Source organism: Amblyomma maculatum, chromosome 1, assembly GCF_055883805.1.
Source record: "Amblyomma maculatum isolate TAMU_Amacu chromosome 1, ASM5588380v1, whole genome shotgun sequence".
Classification (NCBI taxonomy): Eukaryota; Metazoa; Arthropoda; class Arachnida; order Ixodida; family Ixodidae; genus Amblyomma; species Amblyomma maculatum.
In genome coordinates, this window is record NC_139344.1 from 256,593,955 (window position 1) to 256,616,224 (window position 22,270).

Below are 22,270 nucleotides of genomic sequence, written 5' to 3' on the forward strand. Positions count from 1 at the left end.
TTGTTGTTTTTTTTTTTTTTTTCGACCGCGAAGGTGGTGCTGTTTCCAGTACTCCTGTGTTCGAGGAGGCGTCGGAGCCTCTTCGGTGAGACGCCGGGTAAATATATCGTGTTTTCAACTATCTCAGACAGCTACCTTTAGGCGGGGCGTGGTAGCAAATGGCATAGGATTAATATAGGGACCACAGACCAAGGAGCTGCCTAAAAGTTCTCAGCACGAATCCCCCATCCATATATTTATTTTCTTGTTATTCCACAGTTTGGTGTCGCTACCGCGAGTAATAGCAGCACGGACCGACTTCTTGAGGCATTATCTTGAGCAACACCGGCTCTAGCCTGAAGCGAGGCGTCGGTGGGCGCCAGCAACTCACATTTCGCCACCAGTCGAAATGCGAACCATTCGAACACTTCTTATCGATGACGAATCGAACAGGGCAGCCGTGAGATAAGGAGCCTAAATCTGTACAACTGTTGTTCGCAAGGGCACTTACCCTACCTTTCGCAAAGCTGTAATAAAGCAGGAAAACAAAAGAGTGCAAGGATCAACTGCATCGGCTTTGATTTACTAAAGTAATTAAAACTATATAAGTCTTGTGTTGCTAACCGGTTGCCCTCTTTTAAAACTTTGTACTTAGTTTCCTGCTGGCGCATTAAAAAATAAATCTAGTCTCGCTATGCGATAAACCATCCTTCAGGTAGGGAGGAAAATAATATTCGGAATATGGTAGAAATGCAAAGGACCTTAAACTCAATGTCGGCGAACAATCAACACGGAACTCGCCGTAGAAAAGTGACACTGCTAGCTTTATGACAGAGCAATTAACTAGGGTTGAGAGGGCGCCTAACCAACGTTTCGACAAGCGGACTTGTCTTCGTCTGGGCAGCCTTGTTCAGTGCTCTCTTTTTATTCTGTGTATCCCTTATATTTTTCTTTTGCAACCCTGATTGCCAGCTTTAGCAATTTAGGATTTAGCCATATGTAGCTTCACTCTAACGTTGCCAGGTTCAGGCACAGTGATCTGTGCAGAAATTAGGAGCATATGTCTAACCGCTATGCGCGCGCGCACGCACGCACGCACGCACACGCACACACACACACACACACACACACACACGCACGCACGCACGCACGCACGCACGCACGCACGCACGCACGCGCACACACACACACACACACACACACACACACACACACACACACACACACACACACACACACACACACACACACACACATCAATTAAGGAATTGTAATAAGGAGAAGCACGTTCAGCACCCGACCAACATATTGAAAATCAGGCTTTTCGCATCATCACCAGCAGTTCGTACTCTGCTTATGCTTTGCCTTTGCCGCGTCAACCAATTAGCCCGAGAGCAGGCCTCGCTTAAGTATAACATCTTATATATGTTAATAATGTATTTGATTACAACCTAGCTATCACTGTTTTTAAAATAATGGACAACAAACATTTCTTTATATTTATAGACTACTGTTGTTTGAGGAATCCATTCGCATGATATTCGCTGTGTTATCAAGAGACGGGCATTGCCTAGTCTATGCTCTGGTGACTGACAAAACTGTGAGAATGGGTTTTTAAGGCGAAAGCCTTTAATGGCTCCTGCTGTCGTGGACAAAGTGTGTCCCGCTTTTGCGGCGTTCTGATTTGCCGAGGCGGAATGCGTCCCTGCCATCTGCAATGCCACAATTGAACGCGTGTCAAGGAACGCCACGCGACAGGGGCGATGGTGTACCGTGCAAACTCACACTTGCCGGATAAAGTGTGATACCTACTGCGCCTTTTCTTTCCTGGAAACCAATTATAATTATATGTAGCACTGCAATAAATGCCGACAAGGCTTACGATGGGAGGCAAATTGTGGGATAGGAAGGGTAGGCCTTCGCCATTCTCCTCTTAAGAGACATCTAAGAAACCCTCTGATTTTGTTTTGTTTTTTTCTCGAAATGTTTTTTACAGAAATCACGCGTCCCGTAAACACGGTTGCGATAGCGCCCACGTGCTCGTGCGCAACTTTAGCGTCATCAGGGCCAAAATCTATACTGATTTTGTTTTACTGCATTGCATTTTTTATACTTTTCCTCGGTTAAGAGCGATACACTTGAGGTAAGATTTTCAGAAAGAGTGAGAGAAAGACGCGTTGAACCTAGCGCAGGCTTAGATAAAAAGCATTTGGCCAGAGTCGTCATATCCATCATTTCGTTCCCCTTCTTTTTTTCTTTCTCTTCCCCATCTCTCTGCTCGCTTGACTTCTGCCATCTTCTTCGGTTAATATTTGTCTTCTTTTAATTCTTTAATTTGTTCCTATCCTGCGTCAGTCTGTTGGCTTGGTTTGACTTACGTATTTCTGCTAGATGGGCTACAATTGCCTACACTTACACGACCACTTGGGGTGGGGTGTTTAGAACGGCTCTCACCATGAAAATTGTTCCCCGCGGTCAGTCTTCAGCGCTCTGGTCACACTCTTCCCAGTGCGTCGCAGACATGCTGAATTAGGAGCGGACGTAATATTGACCGGGAATGTTCCGTTGGTGGTGCGAGCTAGCACTCCCGAAAAGTAATGCGCAAAGTTTGAAGAAAGTGGTGTTAAGCGCCGAACATTACAGATCCTTTGCCGGGCGCTCCACCATCATCTACGCATATGAAGAATAGTTCCGCAGCGTGATTCCGTTCTCTAAACGGTAAGGTCCTCTGAGCAGCGTCACCTGGCGACAGATAGCGGAAATATTGTAAAAATTAATAAGAGCACATTTAAAGCCTGCCGCGCACGTTGCCTCAGTGGCGCGGCGGGTTTTATTGTTCATCGTCTTGTTTTGAATGTCCAAGTCGGCAATAAAGAAAAAAAAAAAAAACTCAGTGGCGCAATTGATACGCATTACTAACCTGAGCATTTAGCGAATAAAATATATGTTCGAATCCTGTGTTGGTAATATTGTTTTCTGATTTAGTTTTTTAAATTGCAACATTAAAATAAGCTAAAAATATCTTTCCGGGGGGGTGTACCCCTTTAGATTGCATCATGTGATGTTTTCAAATTCTTAATAGCCACAAAACCAGTCGTGAACACAGCCACGAGACAACATGATAACGCTAACACTATTTAATTATTTTCAACGTAATCATTTTCTACTTTTACTGAGTGTATGTTACCTTTAGGTTGCGTTCAGACACACCTCTCGGTAACAATCGCCCTTTAACCTGCTAAGAGGCAACCAGTGACGAGAAAGAAGTTGCGGGACCATACCGTTGAGGAGACGGAATTACGCAGTTCCGCAACAGTAGCGCGAATGGGATCCAGGCAGCCCCTGTATGCAGAGTACGCGCTACGCGGGATATTACTATCAGTTGAGAAAGAGGAGCAATTATTATTGTAACGGAGATACACAAACTTGCTGGTACCATCTTCTCTGCAAAATGTGACTACGATTATCAGAGTTGGATACAACATAGCAGTGACACGCCCTCCAGAAACATCACATAATTTAAGAAACATTTCCTCTCGCTGTGGTTATCTGTCAGAGGAGCGAGATGGAAAGAGTGCGTCATCCATGTGGCTGCATCCGAAACTTCTTGCAGCCAATATTGCGCATAAAACTAAGCTCCTTAGAGGAGAAGCTTTTGAGCGCTATAATATTCCATTACGAATTGACAGCTTTCAACGTATACTAAAGAAGGCGCGCTAGGGGCAGTCCGGTCTCTTATGGCCACTATGCGCAGGCAAACGTTTCCTACGCTGAACTTATTTTCCCAGATCTGACGTCTCACTGGCATGATTGGCGGGCGTTCTTATGCAAGGGAAACGCAGCTAGAATCGAATGAAAACAGACACGCACAGTATTCTTAGTAGATTTTCTGGGGCATCTTCATAAGCAAAAAAAAAAAAAAAAACGAGCCGGCAAACTGTAATCACGCAGCCGCCCTTCTTGATACGTTCCCTCGTCGGGAATGAAATCATCTGCGCCGTATCCAGCTCTTGCACACACCGGTAGGCTTCTCAACAAGAAAAAACACCTCTTAAAGAATATTTCAACATCGCAAGTGCCAAGAAACGCGGCCCGACTAAGGGGTCTGTCTGCACACTGGCGCTCGCCGGTGGGATGATGTCTCTGTTGACAGCGTCTACCGTCCCCCCTGGGAGTGTCTTCCCCGCCGTCGCAATGGGTCGCTTTTTCCTTCCCTGCCGTTTCTCCAGTGAGCGGGGTAGAGGGCGAGAGGAAGCGCGAGGCTTTTTTCTTTCAGTTCTTTGCCCCTTCGCACCAGCTGCAAAAATGTGCGACGGCACGGCTAACGTCAGCAGGATAGAGTACGGGACTCGGACCTCTGCGCAGGCACAATCAGAGGCGATTACAGCGCGAGGCGGCGTTCTTTCTCGCTGCGCTGTTTTTGCTTCCAGATGATTCGCGGAGTTGGTGAATAGCACCCAAGCTATACCCAAGCGTGGCTCTTTCGAGGAGCGTGGCAGCGCCAACAGCAGCCGCTGTTTCCCAACCTGACGGCCCAGCAGCAGGCTTCACCAGGCGGGTCGGGGTTGAATTGCGACAGAGAACGTCGCCCTTTTGACCTCCTCCTCCTCGTCCAATTCAACCCCTTTTTGGATGTGTGCAGACTACAGCCCCATGTGAGACACGCGCAAAGAGTAGGGTCGCACCTGAAAGGCTGCAGTATAGTATATAATAACGAATAAGCGCAAGTAATGCGTTTCTTTGGACCTAATTTGCGATGCTCGGTATAGAGTGTGTTGGCTATTCGCGTCCCCGAGAAGTTTAATTCTGTCTAATATGCCAAACGGAAATACTGTGAGAAGGCTTGGAAGCTGGAACGATAACCCCGATGCCGTTGCAGTAGTCATAAAGGGTGCAAGGGCGCAGACATTATTTAGGACGCAAAACTGAATTGATTGCGGGATAGAAGTCTTACACCGATCAAGCATTAGATTTTTCGAAACAAAATAATTTTCTTTGCTCATTAAAACTGAGAATTTTGTGAGTATTTCGATTACTTTAGCATTCATCCGCTAGTGAAATGGGAGGCTAGTTTACGATAGGGATTCGAACCGAGTGTATATGTACCTCCAATTGTATGCCGTTAATTTTAAGTGGAAGTGTCCTCCGAGAAGTGAGACAGATACTGCGGATTTTCTTTCCCGAGAGCCAGATCAACTCACTTTGCCAAACTCAATGCCAGTCTCTCAATGACAAACCATTCCAAACAGTGCTTTCGCACATCCTAATCGCTCTGGGCGGAAGTAAACCTGGCTAATTTTACGCGTTAGAGCATAAATCTCATTCCGCCGAAAGGGTGCCGTTGCAGTGACCTGAAATAGAGCCAATAGTCGTCAAACGTGTCGGAAACACATGCACGCTATGGCGGCGCCAACTCTTAGGTGGTACCTAAGCGTCTCCAAATATATTTATACAGTTGTATAAAACTCTTCTGGAACTCGTATGCGATATGTCACACAGAGTTCTTCGGTTAGACAGGAGGCATATATTGCAGTAAAACAGAAAGCTGAACTAGCTGGTATGTCATGTCGTAAAACTAGCGCAGAAGAAATTCAGTTGCACCGAACCTCCGTGGATCGTTCGCAATGTATAAAACGCGTGAGGCAAGGGTAAGGACGTTCCGTTGTTTACACCCAACTGGCTAAGCAGCATCTGTGCCAAAAACGACAGAAAACTCAAACACAAGGACCCACGGTATTCGCTATTCTATATTTTAATCTCTATGGAAACGCCAGGTGAAACATGATACGTATCTGTTCCTGATTCTACAGAAGGTGTCGTGTGCAGAGTGCGCTACTCCAGAGGACAAACAGAAAAGTGCCTGAGCGTACACCTACATCACAATAATTCCTTGAATCGCGTCCAGTCCTTGTACATGGCACGGCGTAATGAGAAAAGTCGCCGCAATCATACTTGCATTTCCTTCTTTGTCGAGGCTTCAGTGTTGATAGCACCACAAATAACGCGGGGAATCGAAAGAAGCAGACCTTAATCACAGGAGTCACGACAGGCACGTATCAGCAGCCTGTCTGTTGTTACCCATGACCGCGGAATCTTAAAACGAGCCAAAATGAATTGATGTTCTGTTTCTGACCTGGGAACCTGCGCATTTGGGCGTGTGAACATTCTGTATTATGCTCTTCTTGGGCAAGTCATTCAGTTGATAGTTAGCGCTCGTCTTCTTTCTGGTCCGTTGTCTTTTTGTGCTGTTTTTACTAACAAAACAGGCGGTCCTTGCGATGCACGCCAGGTCGAATTATGACCATTGCTACGCGTACCAGCTGTACTAACTACTAGCATAAACGAAAATATAAACTAGAGACAAGACTAGTTAGCAGGAGCGCATATAAATACACGAGGACGATGGAAGAACACGAACGCAAACTCAAGCGCTGACAAAACAATGCCTCATAAAACCGGCTGAGGGCCGCTCTTCCTTGCCGCTATATTTCGGTAATTTGGAAAACAAAATTCAGGATTAGCAGTTGCGTTTCGGGTCTGTGCGTGCACCTTTGTGCATGTATGCCTTCAGGGAGCTGTCGAGAGACATTGTTATAAGCTCCCACCATGCACAGCTCTAAAACTCTGTGCCCCTTAAAGCAAAATTGAGACGCCTGCACACGGTGTGGGTAGCAACGGCTACCCCGAAGTGACACCGACAGGACTCCTAAGAAAAGCGTTGTTTAAGCTCGCCTGTTCTAGGCTTCTGAACTGGTGGTTTGCGATGTTCCCGGACGTTGCTGTTAAAAGCTCCACGTTTACATCAGTATGCACTCTAAAGATGTCATCTGAGACGACTGTATTCACAAAGATGATGGAGGTCCCGATACAGTCGTTGACTCTGGGACCTCCTTCTGTATGTATATGCTGGAATGTACTCAACGGTGATATAATAAAATTGAAATGAAATTGAATTGAAGAGCTGTTTCCGAGCGCAGGCGACTGTTATATGAAGAATGTTAAATGCATTAGATGTTATTTCATAGTGTGTAACACAATAAACGAGTTTCCTTAATTAAATAGTAGAAAAATTTAACTGAAAATTGCCTCTTTCGTTCAAGGGCCGAAATTTCGAAATAAAAACTGCGGCGATTAATCGAGAGTGTACGGTGCCACTTTTTTCACATGGATTCCAGTTAACCCAGGAGAATGTTATTTATACACCGTAGGATGCGGACCCTGCTCGAGGTTACACCGACAGGGCTTTGCAGGTTGCGGGTACCAATACGCAATCCGCTCATTGATTTCCATGACTTACGTCGGCCAGACTGGAAGCTGTTCGTATGACAGATTGTGAAAGAATATGAACATCAGGTGAAAAAAATTGTTTGGTCTTCCAGGCGTAAGTTGCAGAGTGTGCGGCTGTAGTCCTGCTTTTTTTTTTTTCTAGAAGCCTATTCTGCGCAAGCGCAGCAATGAGACCTCACAGGAAACAGCGCGAGCGAATGAAATTTAAACCGATACTGAGGACAAATTGAATCGGACCTATGGCGATAGATTGCGGCATTCGAACGACTTAAAGACCACTGTAAAAAAAATGGAAAAAAGTATAAAAACTGGAATAATGTCATCGCTTTTGTCGGCCCATTTCGGGAGCAAATTGCGTGCGTTGAGACCAAATTTTGTGCTAGGCCACCGTTTATTTCAAGACAGCGGCATAGAGTAGTTTTTGGCATGGGCGACCCAGGTTTTAATTTAGCGGGAGTGAGGGATTCTTAATATCTAATATTATAGGCGATAAACGCGACCTCTACTACAGGGCATACGTCCCCTTGGCCAGAAAGATACAGACAATTCATTTTTATTGAGAACAGTAATAGGATGGAACAATGTTCCGTGTTCATAATTTTCGACAAGCGGTATGAGCGTGGCCTTGTATTATCATGAGCGGGAAAAAACACTTGCGTTTGCGTGCTGCTAACACGTGCGTTCTCAGCGGTGGACACAGCTGCATCATGAGTAGGGCATGCTTTTCGAGGCTGGTAATTATTATTATTATTTTTTTTGTTATGCGAAAGTATTATACGAAAATCCGTCGGGCGTGGTTGTTGTCAACACACGATGGTATCTATAAAGATGGTGGCGAATGGGACGGCTAGAAAGTAGAAGTAATTCAATAAAATCATTTGGTCGGCATTGGAGTTTAAACCCAGGCCCTCTGCGTGCCAGGCGGGCACGCTGAGCACTGATCACGATTTTGTTTTTTTTTTTTGTAATCAGTATTTGTTGCACGTGGTTGGTTATGCGCAGAAAGCGATTATAATAAGGGAGTAATTACTCATTGCATTCCCCTAAATATTTGACCAGAAAGCGATTACTTACAAAGCACTCGGCCTAAGATGCTAGAACCAACTACCATTCGTGACCAATGCTGCCCAGCATTGACCACGAAGGCTAATTGCTTCATTCGTGTTAAAGGAGGACCTGCTGAACGCATTGTGGTGTATATAAGTTACTAACGTGTATTTTGGATGACTACTTATGTTAGAGTACTAACAGTCGAATGCTAAAGGATTACGCGGTGGCTGTGCCTATGCAGTCATTCATGATGACTGGCTTCGACGCACTCTAGCATTACGCAAAATAAGCATAGATGAAACCTCGAATGCACTCTGACAGCATCTTATTACCAGACCGCTTAAACTCGGAACCTCAGATCGCTTTTTAGCGACGAGGTCCGATTATCTCCGGTTTGCTATGCAACAAACGCGCCAACCCATTATAAGAAATAACTTTAATGAATTCAGAGGTATCCACAACGCGAAATTGCGGCCACACAAAGAGTGATGTTTTCCAGTTCTCACACTTAAGTCACCCGTGAGCAGGAAGTGGCTCTACCAGATGTTTTTGGCACATTGGTGTACGTGTAAGCGCAGTTAGGGACACTAATTTCAAGGTTGGAGTTGGTGGCTACTCTGCGCCAAACTGGCTACGTTCCGACTCCGTCCAGCGATGAAAATATTTCATTAGGCTCTTTGGCTATTTCTTTTTCGCACATTTACTAGCCGCTTTTTAGCGATGGGAAATACAATAGCAAGCAAATAAAGACAGATTAAGATTTCCGCATTTTGGTGACAGGGTAGACGATGCGCGCCCGTCGTCTCCGGCAGCGGGGATGGTGCGCATCGACAGAAATAATGCGCTCGCCTAGGGAGATCACGCTTGATAAGCCTAGTGACGGTATCGAGGGTGGTCGCAGCCTGTTTGTTCTTGACCTCCGTCCCCGTCTGTAGCGCTGTTTTTTCATCACTTCAACACTTTGTCGGCTCACAAAAAAAAAAAAAAAAAAAAATGTCCCTGATGAAGGGGAGTTCTCATGTCTTGGTGCAGCCTTCATTTGCCTCATCGCGGGCATGTAAAGAACTCCTCACTGCATTTTGTTAATTTATGCTTATGAAGAGCGATGCGTACAAGGGCAACATAACTGTCCGACAGCGGTGCACGTAATCCAAGCATGCTTGAGCTGGTGGCACGCAGCGGTATCGTAAAAGGACGCTTGCAGTGAATGCCGTTTTTCCTACCAGGCTCAACACGCCCCAAAAGTTGTTTTTGCCAGTTTCTCTCAGTTTATTTACTGAGCGTGTCGTCCCTTCTCTGAACTTGACAAATACAGAGATTCTCGGCAAAATGAAGCTCGACTCCCTTGCGGAAGCTCTGTGATTCAAATTCCACCTACGAGCCCAAGAAAACACAGTTTTAACATTTAACGTACCCGCTAAATCCTTAGCTAGTTTGCGGTGGAATTACTCTGGGGAATTACTCTGGGAAGAACACTCTCTATTAAGGCGAACGCCTTTAATGCCTCATCGTTGTCGTCAGCAAAAGTGTCACGCTTTTGCGGCGGCTCTGACTGGTCGAGACGGGATGACGTCATAGAGGTCTCGACCAATCAGAGCACCACGACAGTATGCGCGAATGCGTGCCTTACATGGCAATATGCCAATGAATTATCAATTACTAAATAATGATGGTATAACAATCATTGACAAATTACTAATTAATTACTAATTATTGAGAGTTTCGTAATTAATTAATGATTAATGCTGCACACCCGGTAAAATCAACCACACAGCATTAAACATAGAGCAACTGCGAAGATACAAAAAGCGCGATCTCGTCGCTGCCAAGCAGAATTGACTGAATAAATGCACTCGCAGAATGTGAAAGAATAGTCGCTCGCTTTACTCGTAGCGGCATTCATCGCTATATTGCGCAACAGTCGCGTAACAGAATGCCGCATTCAGGCTTTCGCCTTTCATTACTTTAGTCTCCAAAGTATCCTCGAATTTTTACAGATACGCTATGGGTATGCTCTTCAAGTTTAATGATGTATTTATTGGCTTGCGACGCAACCGCGGCTTGCATACCAAGCAAAAATGGAAAACATTGGGGCTCTTTATGCTGTTTTGTTTGACTATAAATTTGGGGCGAAGGTCAAAATGGTACGGCTATTTTTACCTACTTTGGCTCCTTTCAGTATCTACCTAACGGCAACTTTGCATAATTGTTACCGAGTGGTTGTTCTTGCGGGCGGATATTCCCCTTCATCCACGTGTTCCTATTTTCGCCATTGTCTTAATTTATTACAGGTGTGGCCAGGTAGACCTATGCAAATAGCTAAAAAATTAGCAGGGTTTCAGCTAAGGTTATAAACCGAGTTAGATGTGCGAAAGCACGGTTTAATTCGGTTTAGTTGTTTGTTCTTTGCTCTAAGTTTTGAGTTGATTACGAAATGGGTTGAGCCAAGTTGGTTCAGCGCAAACTCACGGTTAATGTTGGCAGTAGCGGACCAACCACACTTCACAATTCACCCGGCATTCGTCTATTTCCTTGGCGAGCTGTTCTCGCTGTGCTTCAACTTGGTATAGATATTTACGACTGCGCTCAGTCTCTAAGCGACCATCTCGTTTTGTACCACCCGCGTCCTTCTTCTGCTACGGGTTCGCCCGCCAAACCCACCACGGTGGCTCAGTGGATAAGACGCTCTGCTACTTTGCCGAGTACCCGGGTTCGATGTCGACCGCGGCGGCCGCGTTTCGATGGAGGTGAAAGGCAAAGGTGTCCTGTGCGATGTCAGTGAACGATAAAGAACCCCAGGTAGTCGAAATTATTCCAGATTCCTCCACTACTGCACCGCTTTCTCTCTTTCTTCTTTGACTCCCACCTTCCTCTCTTCACTTACGACGCGGTTCAGGTGTGCACCGAGAAGTATGACAGATGCGTGCGCCTCTCCTTTTCGCTAAATCAATTGAACAATTTATCGCCATGGCTGCATCAAGTTGCACCTCCGTTACGGTTTCAATGACCAGAATTCGTCGGTACAGCTCCCTCACACATTTTAAAGCTCGACTCGACTAGCAATTCTGTGGGAATTAACCCAAAGAACCGTTTATCACCGGTCCGAACCTCGGGCAACCAGCGATTAACCACAATTTTGAACCCAATACCCCCCCACCCCTTCTACCCCGCTGTAAAACAAATTGGTTTAGAGGAAAGGAAAGGCGCATTATCTGTCACTTTACACTCAAGGTCAAGCAACAGAGAATTTGAAGGCCCGGTTAGACCTCGTGCAATAGTGCATTCGCACTAAAAAATATAGTAGTCAAGAGCCGCAGTAAAAAGGGGAGTGTGGCAAACGTTTAATTTCATCCCACAAAGTTGGTGGTCACAGTGAACTCCAATAATGCAGACATTGTTCGCTGTGCCTATTGCAGTGTGTGGCCCTCTTACAGCAGCAAGAACCTCAAAGTTTGGCTCGAATGAAATAGCTGCAGTCAGAACTCGTTTAGGTGTTCGTCCATGAGAGTCGTACGCTCTTGTAACTTTTTCGCTTCAACGAGCTCTCCGCAGTAAAATAGAAGGATCCAAACATAAGGCAAACCGAAAAACAGCGAATAGTCCATGCAAGTATTGCCTGTGAAGTGTAGTCCACATACGTTGCTTGAAACGCTAAGGAAAAATAGACAGGGAATAATCTGGGTCTCTAAAGGAGATTTCCTCCGTTACCATTATTATTTTTGTGCATGTTGATGCTAACATTAATTTGATGTAATGAGCGCACACATGGCTCATGAAAGAATTTACCCTAAACTCGGCATTCCTCACAGCTAAAATCCCGGTGTTCAGTTTTCGATAACAAGTTCATTCAAATCGCTCATGTGCCTCATACGACGCAACATACGTATTCACAATACCAACCTAAGAGCAGATATGTGTACTAAGAAAACAGCTAGCAATTTTTTGTACCTTCTCAGAACGCTTTTTCTAACTGCATGGTAATCTATATTATGTTATCGCCTTGCAAGTTATAGAAATATGTGTAAGTTTCTTTACCATAGTAATATCATTGGATGGCGTTATAATAATAGACTCCTTTGAAGCATATTACAGCTCCAGAGGTTCACTTAAAATCATTTGACTGCCTTTACCTGAATGTCTAAAAGCCCGACATTAATTAACGCGCTAAGAAGTGTCACAAACTGCAGCCGGTGTTGAATTCCCCGCCTGAAATCTTAATCTCCATTCAGTTCTGATCTCTAAATTTCAGCCTCATATTATTGACCGGCACTGGACTTTACTCCCCGGCGCTACTGATTATTTTCATGATCACTGCTACGGTAGCATCTGAAGACATTGAAGCATGTCTTTTTCTTTTTTCATCCTAATTACGCTGCTTGCACGGTGACGCGCTCCCGTTGGACTTGGCCCAAGGTTTCGCCCGCAGCCCACCGCGGCAGTTGCGCGCGAGGTAAGAAATCGGCCGCACTTTTCTTGTAGTTCCAAGCTGAAAGCGGTTAGAGAAGGAGGAAGGGGTAATGGCACGCGTTACATAAGCGTGCCATTCCCCAACGCTGGGGAAAGCGCGGCCCTAGAGGCGCGCGCCGGGGAGCATTGAACGCGCCCGTGTGAGCGCCTGCCATGGCGCCGCCGCGTCTTCCCTGCCGTTCTGAGCTGCCTCCTGCGTGCGCCTTGTGTTCGCCGGTAGCCCCCAGATGGCAGGCGGCATCGTGGGCGCTGCGCATGCTCGCGCTCGGGGGGCGGCGCGCGCAGCCGCGGTTCCAGCCGCGGGCCGCCGTCTGTGCCGCCATGGGGACTCTTGGCCACGCTGAGCAGGCTGTCTCGCCAGGAGGGCCCCGGGCGAGCAGCCGCGGCTGAACAGCGAGGCCGGCCCCCCCGAGGGATGGTGCGCTCGGCGCGGCGCGCTCTGCTGTAGGCTGCCGCGCTGCCATGTCCACGCGCAGCCAGGACCCCGCCGCCGTGCCCCTGGCCGGCTCGAGCGGACTCCAGCAACGCCGCTTCGCTGGAAGATCTGCCGACCGTGCTGCTTCTCCCGAAGGTGAGTGACAGCACGCCGCTGCAGCCGGCACCGCCGCCGGCACCGGGGCGAACGCGCGACCCGCGCGGCGCGCATGGTCGCGCCGCAGCGCGAGTCACGCGACAGTTTCGGTTTTGCTTCCGCTCTTCGCCCGCGACCCAAAGAGCGGGCCGCGACGCCGTTTTCGAACTGCTCTCCTTGCTGCGCCGAATCGAAATTAGGCATCCCGGCTCATTTCGAGTTTCTCGCTCTGATATCAGGCTATATATCTGTGCGGCTGAGAAGTATTAGCGCTCCGCGCGATTCAATCTTTTCCGCGTTGTAGTAAAGGCGAGTGTTTGTCTTTTCTCTCCCTCGGGCTAAGGGGCGCGCTGCAATCCATTTATTTTTCCGCGTTCTGAGGGGAAAGACGGGCTGAAAGGCGGTGTCTCCTCCTGCGCTCGGGCAGCACGGAAGCATCTCACCTGCTTTTCCGGTAAACCATTTCCCCGCCAATTGGTCTGCCCACTCATCTTTGTGCGTCCGTATAAGCCGGCCGTCCTCCCCTGTGAAGTGTACTTTTTCGCTCGACTCTCGAATTCAGCTCCGATAATGATGCGTTCTGGCAGCTCCTGCCCCTATGGTCAACCAGGGTCATATATCACGTAAAATGCTACTTTGCGCAGTCAGGCATGCGTAGCTTACTTCCGGTTTTGTCCGACTTGTGTCGTGTGTTCTGATTCAGAGGCCGCGATTTTTTGAGGAGTCGTTTATAGTCACGCCTTCGCCCTTTCTTCGGCCTGGTTGTGTTTATACCGACACAGAGGTTCTGTTTTAACCTCGCAAACTTTGTGCGAGATACGATTTCGTTGTTCCTATATTATTTAGTAATTACAGCACCTAAGAGCAGGAATTCGAATTCTGGCTTTCAAATTCCTGATCTGGGTGTTTCCCTACCGTACTGCAAGTTAAACCTTGTGTCTGTCGAAGCCGAACAGGTATACTTAGTTATTTCACGTAAGTGAACCTAATTTGCCGTCCCGGTTTCGATCACACATACTGGTGTATTCATGTGAAACTACGTTTACAGGCATCCGTAAGTGGTACAGGAAAGGAGGATGCTGTATTTCAGTAGGTAGAGTACCCGTAGCGTGATTCGCACCCTGTGAATGCTTTACTACCGAGAACTGTGGTCTAACACTTAAATTATGTGACACCGTAAAAATGAGGTGCTTGTGGCTATTGGAACTTACGGTAGTTTTGATATCATCGTACCTACTATGAAGCCAAAACCAATGGTTCCATCCTCTGGCTGTGGGATGAATGAAGTCTAATCAAGACTAAAGGTACGCTTACGCAAAACCTTGAACATGCGACAATGAAAAAGGTAGCAGCATTATCCGAACATGTCTACAATGTTACCTCCCTTACTGCCCAGGAAAGGCGGTTCAGATAGGATATTATGCTCTTTCTGATAAACAAGCGAGCATGCACCCGGCGGCGCTTGTAATGCCGTCTTATGATAAACGGCGACGTTATTGGCGTCTGATGCTAGCGGCAAACGCAGCGTTACAAACTTGCCAATCGTTGAGAGTTCTTATAAGGAGTCACTTCCGTGGAGTAGCAGCACCCCGGCACCTCACTCCTTTCTGGAGTCTTCTTGGAGCACTCTATGTTTTAAGGAAAGGCAAAAATTAAAAAAAAAAAAATGTCAAGTGTTCCAATACAATGTTTCACTTTACTCGCCCCACCGTTACATGCTATTTGCCTATGCTGGCGGAGCAGCGTTCACGTCGAGGTGCACTTAGCCTCATGCTTGCATCCGAAGACCTCTTCAGAATGGTTTCGCTGGTCTTGACCCTGGGAATAATTAATTTTAACTCATCGTTGTCACTTGATTGTGGTCAATTAGATGCCTTGAGAATCCGGAGACCTCTTCAGAATGGTTTCGCTGGTCTTGACCCTGGGAATAATTAACTTTAACTCATCGTTGTCACTTGATTGTGGTCAATTAGATGCCTTGAGAATCCGGAGACCTCTTCAGAATGGTTTCGCTGGTCTTGGCCCTGGGAATAATTAACTTTAACTTATCGTTGTCACTTGATTGTGGTCAATTGATGCCTTGAGAATTTTTGGACGGTGGGTGCAAATGGCAGCTCAAAACGCTGAGCTATTAGAATGGTGCGGAAGGCGTTCGTCTGCCGTGAATTTATGGCGGCCTCAAACGGCACTGGCGCAATGGTGCTTCAAGTGTATCTGAAAGGAGAAAACGAGCTTCGGTTACTGCTTTTAGAACAATGATAGAGAGATGACGACGTTATGCTAGTCTTCCTTTTAAGTGTAGCTGTCATCACACTTGATAACGTAGTCTTTTTTTGTGCCTGCTGAGCTCAAAGTTCAATAAACAATACAGCAGCTCCTGCATGCATGGACGAATTTCCTCACACTTCTAATGCTTCAATTGCGATAAAGATCCCCACTCGTGATTACAGAAGCTTTTTGAAAGAAAGGGGGGATAAGCTCTCCCTTTCTCTACCTTCAATTACCAGATATGCGCTTTGCGATGTTGGCCCTTTTTAGTATGACATATTTACCTTCACATTGTTCTTATCGTTTCGCTTCAATAGTCTATACGGCGACAGTCAAGAGTACAAATACTCGTGGGAAGCTTTATATTGCACTTATTCTACTAGGTGTTTCGCGTTTATTCTTGAACTAAAAGCCCAATTAGGTACGGAAACAGCGTCTCGTGTACTGAGGGTCATCAGTGAAAAAATAGAGCATCTTGATAAAACATTTATTGTTATCAATCTACAAGATTGATGCCACACGCGATTTTGAACAGTGTTGAAGAAGGCGAAAAAGTTTTCAAAGCTTATTTTATCCTTACCTGTCATGTTCAGGTTCAGAATTCTGAAAAACTATTTAATTGGGAGGCAACTGTGGGATATTTCAAGATACTGTTATGCTCATGTTGATGGAAACGGTTTAAGCTTTGAGCATGCAGCAAAAAATTTGCGTTTAAAGTTATTCCTCTGCTCGCAGCGAGTAGTGAAGGCTTTCCGCGAAAAAAGCATTAGGGTGCGTTTTTAAGCATTCACCATACTGTAAGCTACGTCTATGAATACATTGATAAAAATGGTCGAAGCTTCCGATGCGTGCCGATATATTACTTTTGAAGTTTGTCCTGCGCCCACAACAATGAAGTAAAACTGCCACAGGAAACCAATGCGGCGCGTTTTCCAAAATTAATGGGAACAAAAGCTACAAGCGTACCAAGGGAAGATCTGCAGATATATTAATTGTTGTCGTTATGTTAAATGTAATGTGAAAGAAATAAGTTCAAAATTTCTTTCCCAGAAAGACTGAAATTTCTGGTGTATGAATACATTTACTATTTTCTTCTCAACAAGATACAACGGTTATGTTTTACAAATAATGCTTTGTGCAGATCTGTTACGCGTATATTGTGCGTAATACATGACATGGCACTGCAAAAACATCTTTTTTAACTGCACAGCACCTTTAACCACCACCACTTTGTTTCCTTTTTTTTTTTTTTTTTGTTACGCATACAAATGGAGTTCCGTAGAGTACTCTCTGGCTGATTGTTATGATTTTGTTTGTGTCCAACGCGTCCACGTAATTGCTTTTCGCCCTGCCTCGGTGAGCTATTCATAGGATTCCTTAAAGCACACAGTGGCAGTTCTATGACTATTGTTCAGCTTTCTTTTGTTAACCTGGGCAACGTTGCAAGTTATAGTAATGGATTTAAGTTTACTGATACGTCAAAAAATCAATTTGCAATTAATATATATCTCTTCTTGAGATATCTTGTTTTATGAACGGAGCCTATAAGAAATGGCCATGAACCAGACCGCTTCTATTCAAAGGCTCTCCTGCTAAATCCATGGCTTCGATTGTACATACTAGTCTACTGTCGTATAAACAAATATAAACATTCTTCGTTCCCCAAGCTTCGCATACGCGACAGATTTCTATGAAATCGCCTAGTGGAAACGCCTGATAGGATACCTGATGCGTACAGTATGGTAGAATCCACACTGGCCTGTCATCTTAGTGTGAGACCTCAGCTTGACTGCACTGACAGTCCTAATGAACACTTGTCAACGACATTAGGCAATATTTCGGCACAAAATTGTCGATGAGCGAGGCTCACTGCCCAAAACGCAAGTGTACTACTGGGGAAAAAAAAAAGTTTTTTTTTCCTTGCGCTTTTCTCGGTGTCTTGTTTAGGCGCATTTGTTGAAATTTGCGTGAATGGAGACATCGCATTCTTGCTTCGCTCAAGGTTATCCCCGGTAATGTTGGTATGGTGCGACAGTGGGTCTTACCGAAGCGGCATGTACGTTACGAGATATGCTCTAATAGAGAGCTCTGCACTAATTGAAACCGTGCTTAGGGTCTTTAACGTATACTGGCATCGCACAGCACACGACAGTTACGGCGCTTCGCCTGAATCGAAATGCGGCCACTGTGGCCGAAATTCCATTTCGCTAACTTGGGCTCAGCAGTTCAAACGTCGTAGTCACTGCGGAAGGTTTACGATTAGCTTCGTAGTGACAATTGTTAGACAAAGCAGGTTATTCTTTGTAGAATGCTAGCTTACGTTGCTTACATGAGAAAATGAGAAAATTGCAGAAAAGAAGAGAAAAAGTAAAGCGCATTCCAATGCAGCACCCCCGCGCACCCGAACCGTGCTGTTATTTTTACCAACAAATTTTTTAGGTAGTCGAGTCCAAAACCGTGCACATGCAGTCCAGATAGGTCGTACTCCACACGAGAGAATCATCGCCTGCTGCGAATGTTACGCATGCGCGCAAGTAGCGGGCGCCTACGCCCGGAGCCTTCTTCTTTGGTGGTTCCTTTGTACGGTTACGGCGAGCGATGTGCTCAGTGCTCTAAGCGTTTTGTCACATTCTACCTGCTAAGAAGTGGTAGAAACGCTCACGCGCAAAGCCGACGCTGTCAAGCCGATTGCAGAACCTTGTTCTCTTTCGAAAACTCGTTCCTTTTGTGGCTCCAGCCAGGGCGGTGACGCACCGCTTGCTCTGTTTCAAGCATCTTGGAACATTGCGTTGGTTTAGGATTAGCGCCTCGTCCCCGTTGGTGCTGCCGCACGGTGGAGGGGACTGGGCACGAGAAAGACGGCGCTCGCGTTGCCCGGATTCCTTATGCGCCAGCCAAAACGAAGAAACGAAACTAGAAAAATGAAACACGGGGAAATCGGCAAAACAACCCCGGAATAGCGGCAGAACAAGAGTTGGGGTCGCGGTCTGAAAGTAACAGACGCGGAAACAACGACGTGGGAAACAAATGAAGGAAGAGGGCTGAGAACAGAGACAAGGAGGGGTGAGGACGGGGAACAAATAAAAGAAAAGCAAAATTTGGACTATTGTGGCATCGTAACCAAGTGTGCGTGGAAGCCAGTGGGCGCGGCCCCAAATGGCAGCAGAAAGGGCTGAGAATAGTGGAAGGTAAATGAAACAGTCGCGCATCACATGTGGAGCGAATTGTCTCTTTCTTCCGCAACTGATTGCTGTTGATAAGGCGTCTCACCGCATATTGCAAAAGAGCGGAACAAGCGCTCAGATCGTTTTCGTCTCCCTGCCATCACCATTTAGTCCGAACTGTTGAAAGCTTGCTATTTTTTTGGTCGCGTAAATCAGCGGGAAAGAGAATAAAAATAATCGAGAATTTACTAGCATTGGTTTGTAGCGAGAGCTATACTGACTACAGTCTCGTCATTTCGCCGTGCCTGTAAGAAGAAGAAGAAGAAGAAGACAGATAACCTGGTAGTTCGTAGAGGCGAACGACAACAGCGAGTTGCTAGGACACAAGGTTAGTTCGAATTTAACGTTGGGACGGCGGTGTACCCCTGAGTTCGACGTAGAGGCGATGTCATACCACTAGAAGTGTTCTGCACCCGAATGAGAATGGTCAACGACGAGAGGCATAAAGATGAAACCATATAGTAAACTACTATGTTCAAAAGCCATGTCATTACTTTCAAGCCGAACCTAAGCGTAGCCATGCAGATTGCTCTCGCGTAACTCCACGTTTAACCACAAGCTAAACCACAGCTAATTTTTTTAATTTCCTGCAACAGCTGAACACAGTGCCACAAGTTGTGCTGAAGCCCCCCCCCCCCCCCCCCCTCACACACACACACATCTGAATTTGATTCTTCCTTCTATAGGGTGTCCAAACTAACTTTTGTCAAGGGATGAAAAATAAAATATTTAAGGTAGGCCACAGAAACCACTTGTATACAGCTTCCAGACATCTTGCCGACCACATGCGTTCTTTTTATTTTGCAATTACTAATTAGTAATTAAGATAATTTTCTAATTTACTAACTATTGCCTTTAGACGATAACAAATCACGGTTGAGAGCAGCAGAATTGTGGCGCGTGAATGCGCCCTTCATGAGATATTTTGTTTTGTATTTCGCAGGCTTTCTTTGAAGCTTGGAAAAAAGGCACACGCGAGGCCTCATTTATCGAAATAAATGGAATGAGCGACCGACCTTTCCTTTTGTCTGCAGGGCAAACATTGAGCTTTGTCACTGTTTCTGCTGATATCACTGCCGACTTTGGAAAACATTTGTGATATAACTGTTCCTGTTGAAGAAATCGCAAAGCGGGGCAATTAATGTTAAGCGTTACCCGAACAACACGAAAGTGGGCTTTGTTCACATACTACTTTGTCTTGCAGGCAGAGCACGCTTTACAGAAGCCCAAATGCCGTTAGTTGGTTTCTGAGAGCAGTCAATTTTCAATATTCGGTCGGTTTTGATTTTTCCGCCTTTCTTCCGTCGTCGAATGTAAAGCGCATTTTTATGCCCTTATACCTGTTCGTGGGCATGTGAGTACCAACTGTTTACACTGCTGTTTTGTTTAGTACTTTCATCACCTGTCAGTTGCTCTTGACTCAAGAGTTTCTTGGAAGCAGTTCCAACAGTTGTGTTTAGTGAAAAGAAAGAATACAGATGATTTGGCTTCTGTTATTATCTAAAAAGATGACAAAGCGCCCTACCAGATACGCCGCGGGGCAAGATACCAGTACCTACACTGTTTTTCAAAACATATTCGGGGTGTACCAGAAGAAAACCAACCGACAGTTGAATAAAAGTGACGAACGCTGCAAAGTACCCGAAGAATATATATGGCGTCATCCTGGTACGAAAAGAATAAAATTTCTAGGGTAACCATCGCTTCAAAATAAAATCTTGTATCTTTCAAGTCTAGTTGTCTTGAAATGCAGTGTCATACCACATGAAACTGTACAACCTTTTTTACTCTTTCGTAAAGTCTGCAGAGCTTGTCGCCGAACATCAGCCGTCTAGTCGCGCCATAAAGGCAAAATCACTTAAAGCTGGCCCACGGTAGTTACTTCGCCGCACAATTATTTCACAGCGTCTGGCCTCGTGTGGATGGCGCTCTTTTCCTTCTTTCCCGTTCTCGCTAATTAGTTTAGCCGGCATGCGGCGAACAAAGACGCACTACCGGCCGCGGTGCCAGCTAGTTCGCGCTAAATATCGACCAGCGAAACGGTCGCGCGACCCGGGCCGGCGCAGACTGCGTGGAGCTCGCAGAGCGCACGGAGAAGGGAAGGGCGCTTTCGGCCGCTGTGCACATGTAACCGCCGTCGCGCGTGCACAGCCCGCGTAGTCCCGCCATAAAACAAGAAGTCGACCTCCTCCCCTCACTGCCTTCCCTGCCTGCTGTTCTGGAATTCATACCTTTACAAACTGAAGCGCTGGAATGGCGGCCTCGTGGGGGGATTCCTTTTAGTGCCCATAAAGCGAGCGTCCGGAAGCAGAGCCGGCATTCGCCCCCCCCCCCCCCCCCCTCTTATTTTTTTTTTATGTTTTTTTTTTTTTTTTTTTTTTTTTTGTGCGCCGCTGCCGCTTACAGCCGCGGCGACTTGTGACGGCAGCGTGGTGTGGGCTCCATCGCGTCAGCTGCGGACCGCGCGGAGACCTCCCCGCCTTCCCTCTTTTGAAGCAGGCAGCCCTCTCGCAGCTTCGTGCAGCCACATGTCATCTGCTGACCGGCGCGTAAAATGGGGACGTGCGCCGCAGTCCCAATGGTAAAGAAGGAAAAAGGGAGCGGCTGTAAGCGAGTGCGGGCGGGCGCACACTGCTCCCCCACCCCCATCATTTGTCTGCTGCCTCGGCGGGTCAATAAGAATCGTGTCTTGTATCGCAACCTGCCACCGGCCCATGTACGGAAACCCCGTGGCTGCCACCTCCGCCGGTACCGCCGCTTCTGTAGCGCGGATATTCTGTCGAGAGTCTCGCTTGCTCGCGGTGTTTTCTTTCGCCTTGTATCTTTTAAATTCTCCTTTTTCTTTAGTGTGTGTGCGTGTGTGCTGGTAGTGATACGAGACGCTCCGAAACTCGAGAAGCCATTCGGAGCCTGCCTGAAACCTGGGCTTTTGCCGTGAGCCGAATAACGACGTTCGGGGTCAAAGCAGATACCCCGATGATCTCTGCGAGAGGGCAATTTCTTGAGGAGAAATTTGTGCCGTAACCTGACTACTGTGCCTAATGGGAACGGGGGCGATCAATGCAAGAGGCATTCGTGAAACTTTATCCCAAGTTGTTTCCTGCGCTTTCCACAATTTGTATTCTACAGGTGAGGCTCGCTAAGAAAACCTCTTCGAAATTGATCTTACGTGCCTGTGGCCATGCCCAGCTCATGAGCACTGGTACTTGTAAACGATATATCTATATTTCTGCGGTCTTTTCCCCTCCAAACAAAATGCACAAAAATTGAGTGCATAATGTGGGCGGGCATTTTGGACGGTTTTACTGTAAATCAAACTCACGACTTGTAATGAGCTGCATTTTAACACGGCCGCGCATTTCTTTTAAAACGACTTACAATTTCATAGACAAAGCTAAGTTTTTCGAAAACAACTTTTATGATT

At 46.3% G+C, this 22,270-nt stretch overlaps 1 protein-coding gene across 1 annotated transcript in view; it reads left to right on the plus strand.

Moving 5' to 3' along the window:
- Nucleotides 1-13,117: 13,117 nt before the first annotated feature.
- LOC146206291 (Kv channel-interacting protein 4-like) overlaps nucleotides 13,118-22,270 on the plus strand; it is a 529,985-nt gene continuing 520,832 nt past the window's right edge. Inside the window, exon 1 of the mRNA XM_084590922.1 lies at nucleotides 13,118-13,354. Coding sequence (XP_084447048.1) covers nucleotides 13,246-13,354 — 109 coding nt within the window. The 5' untranslated portion in view covers nucleotides 13,118-13,245. The remainder of the gene's footprint in view (nucleotides 13,355-22,270) is intronic.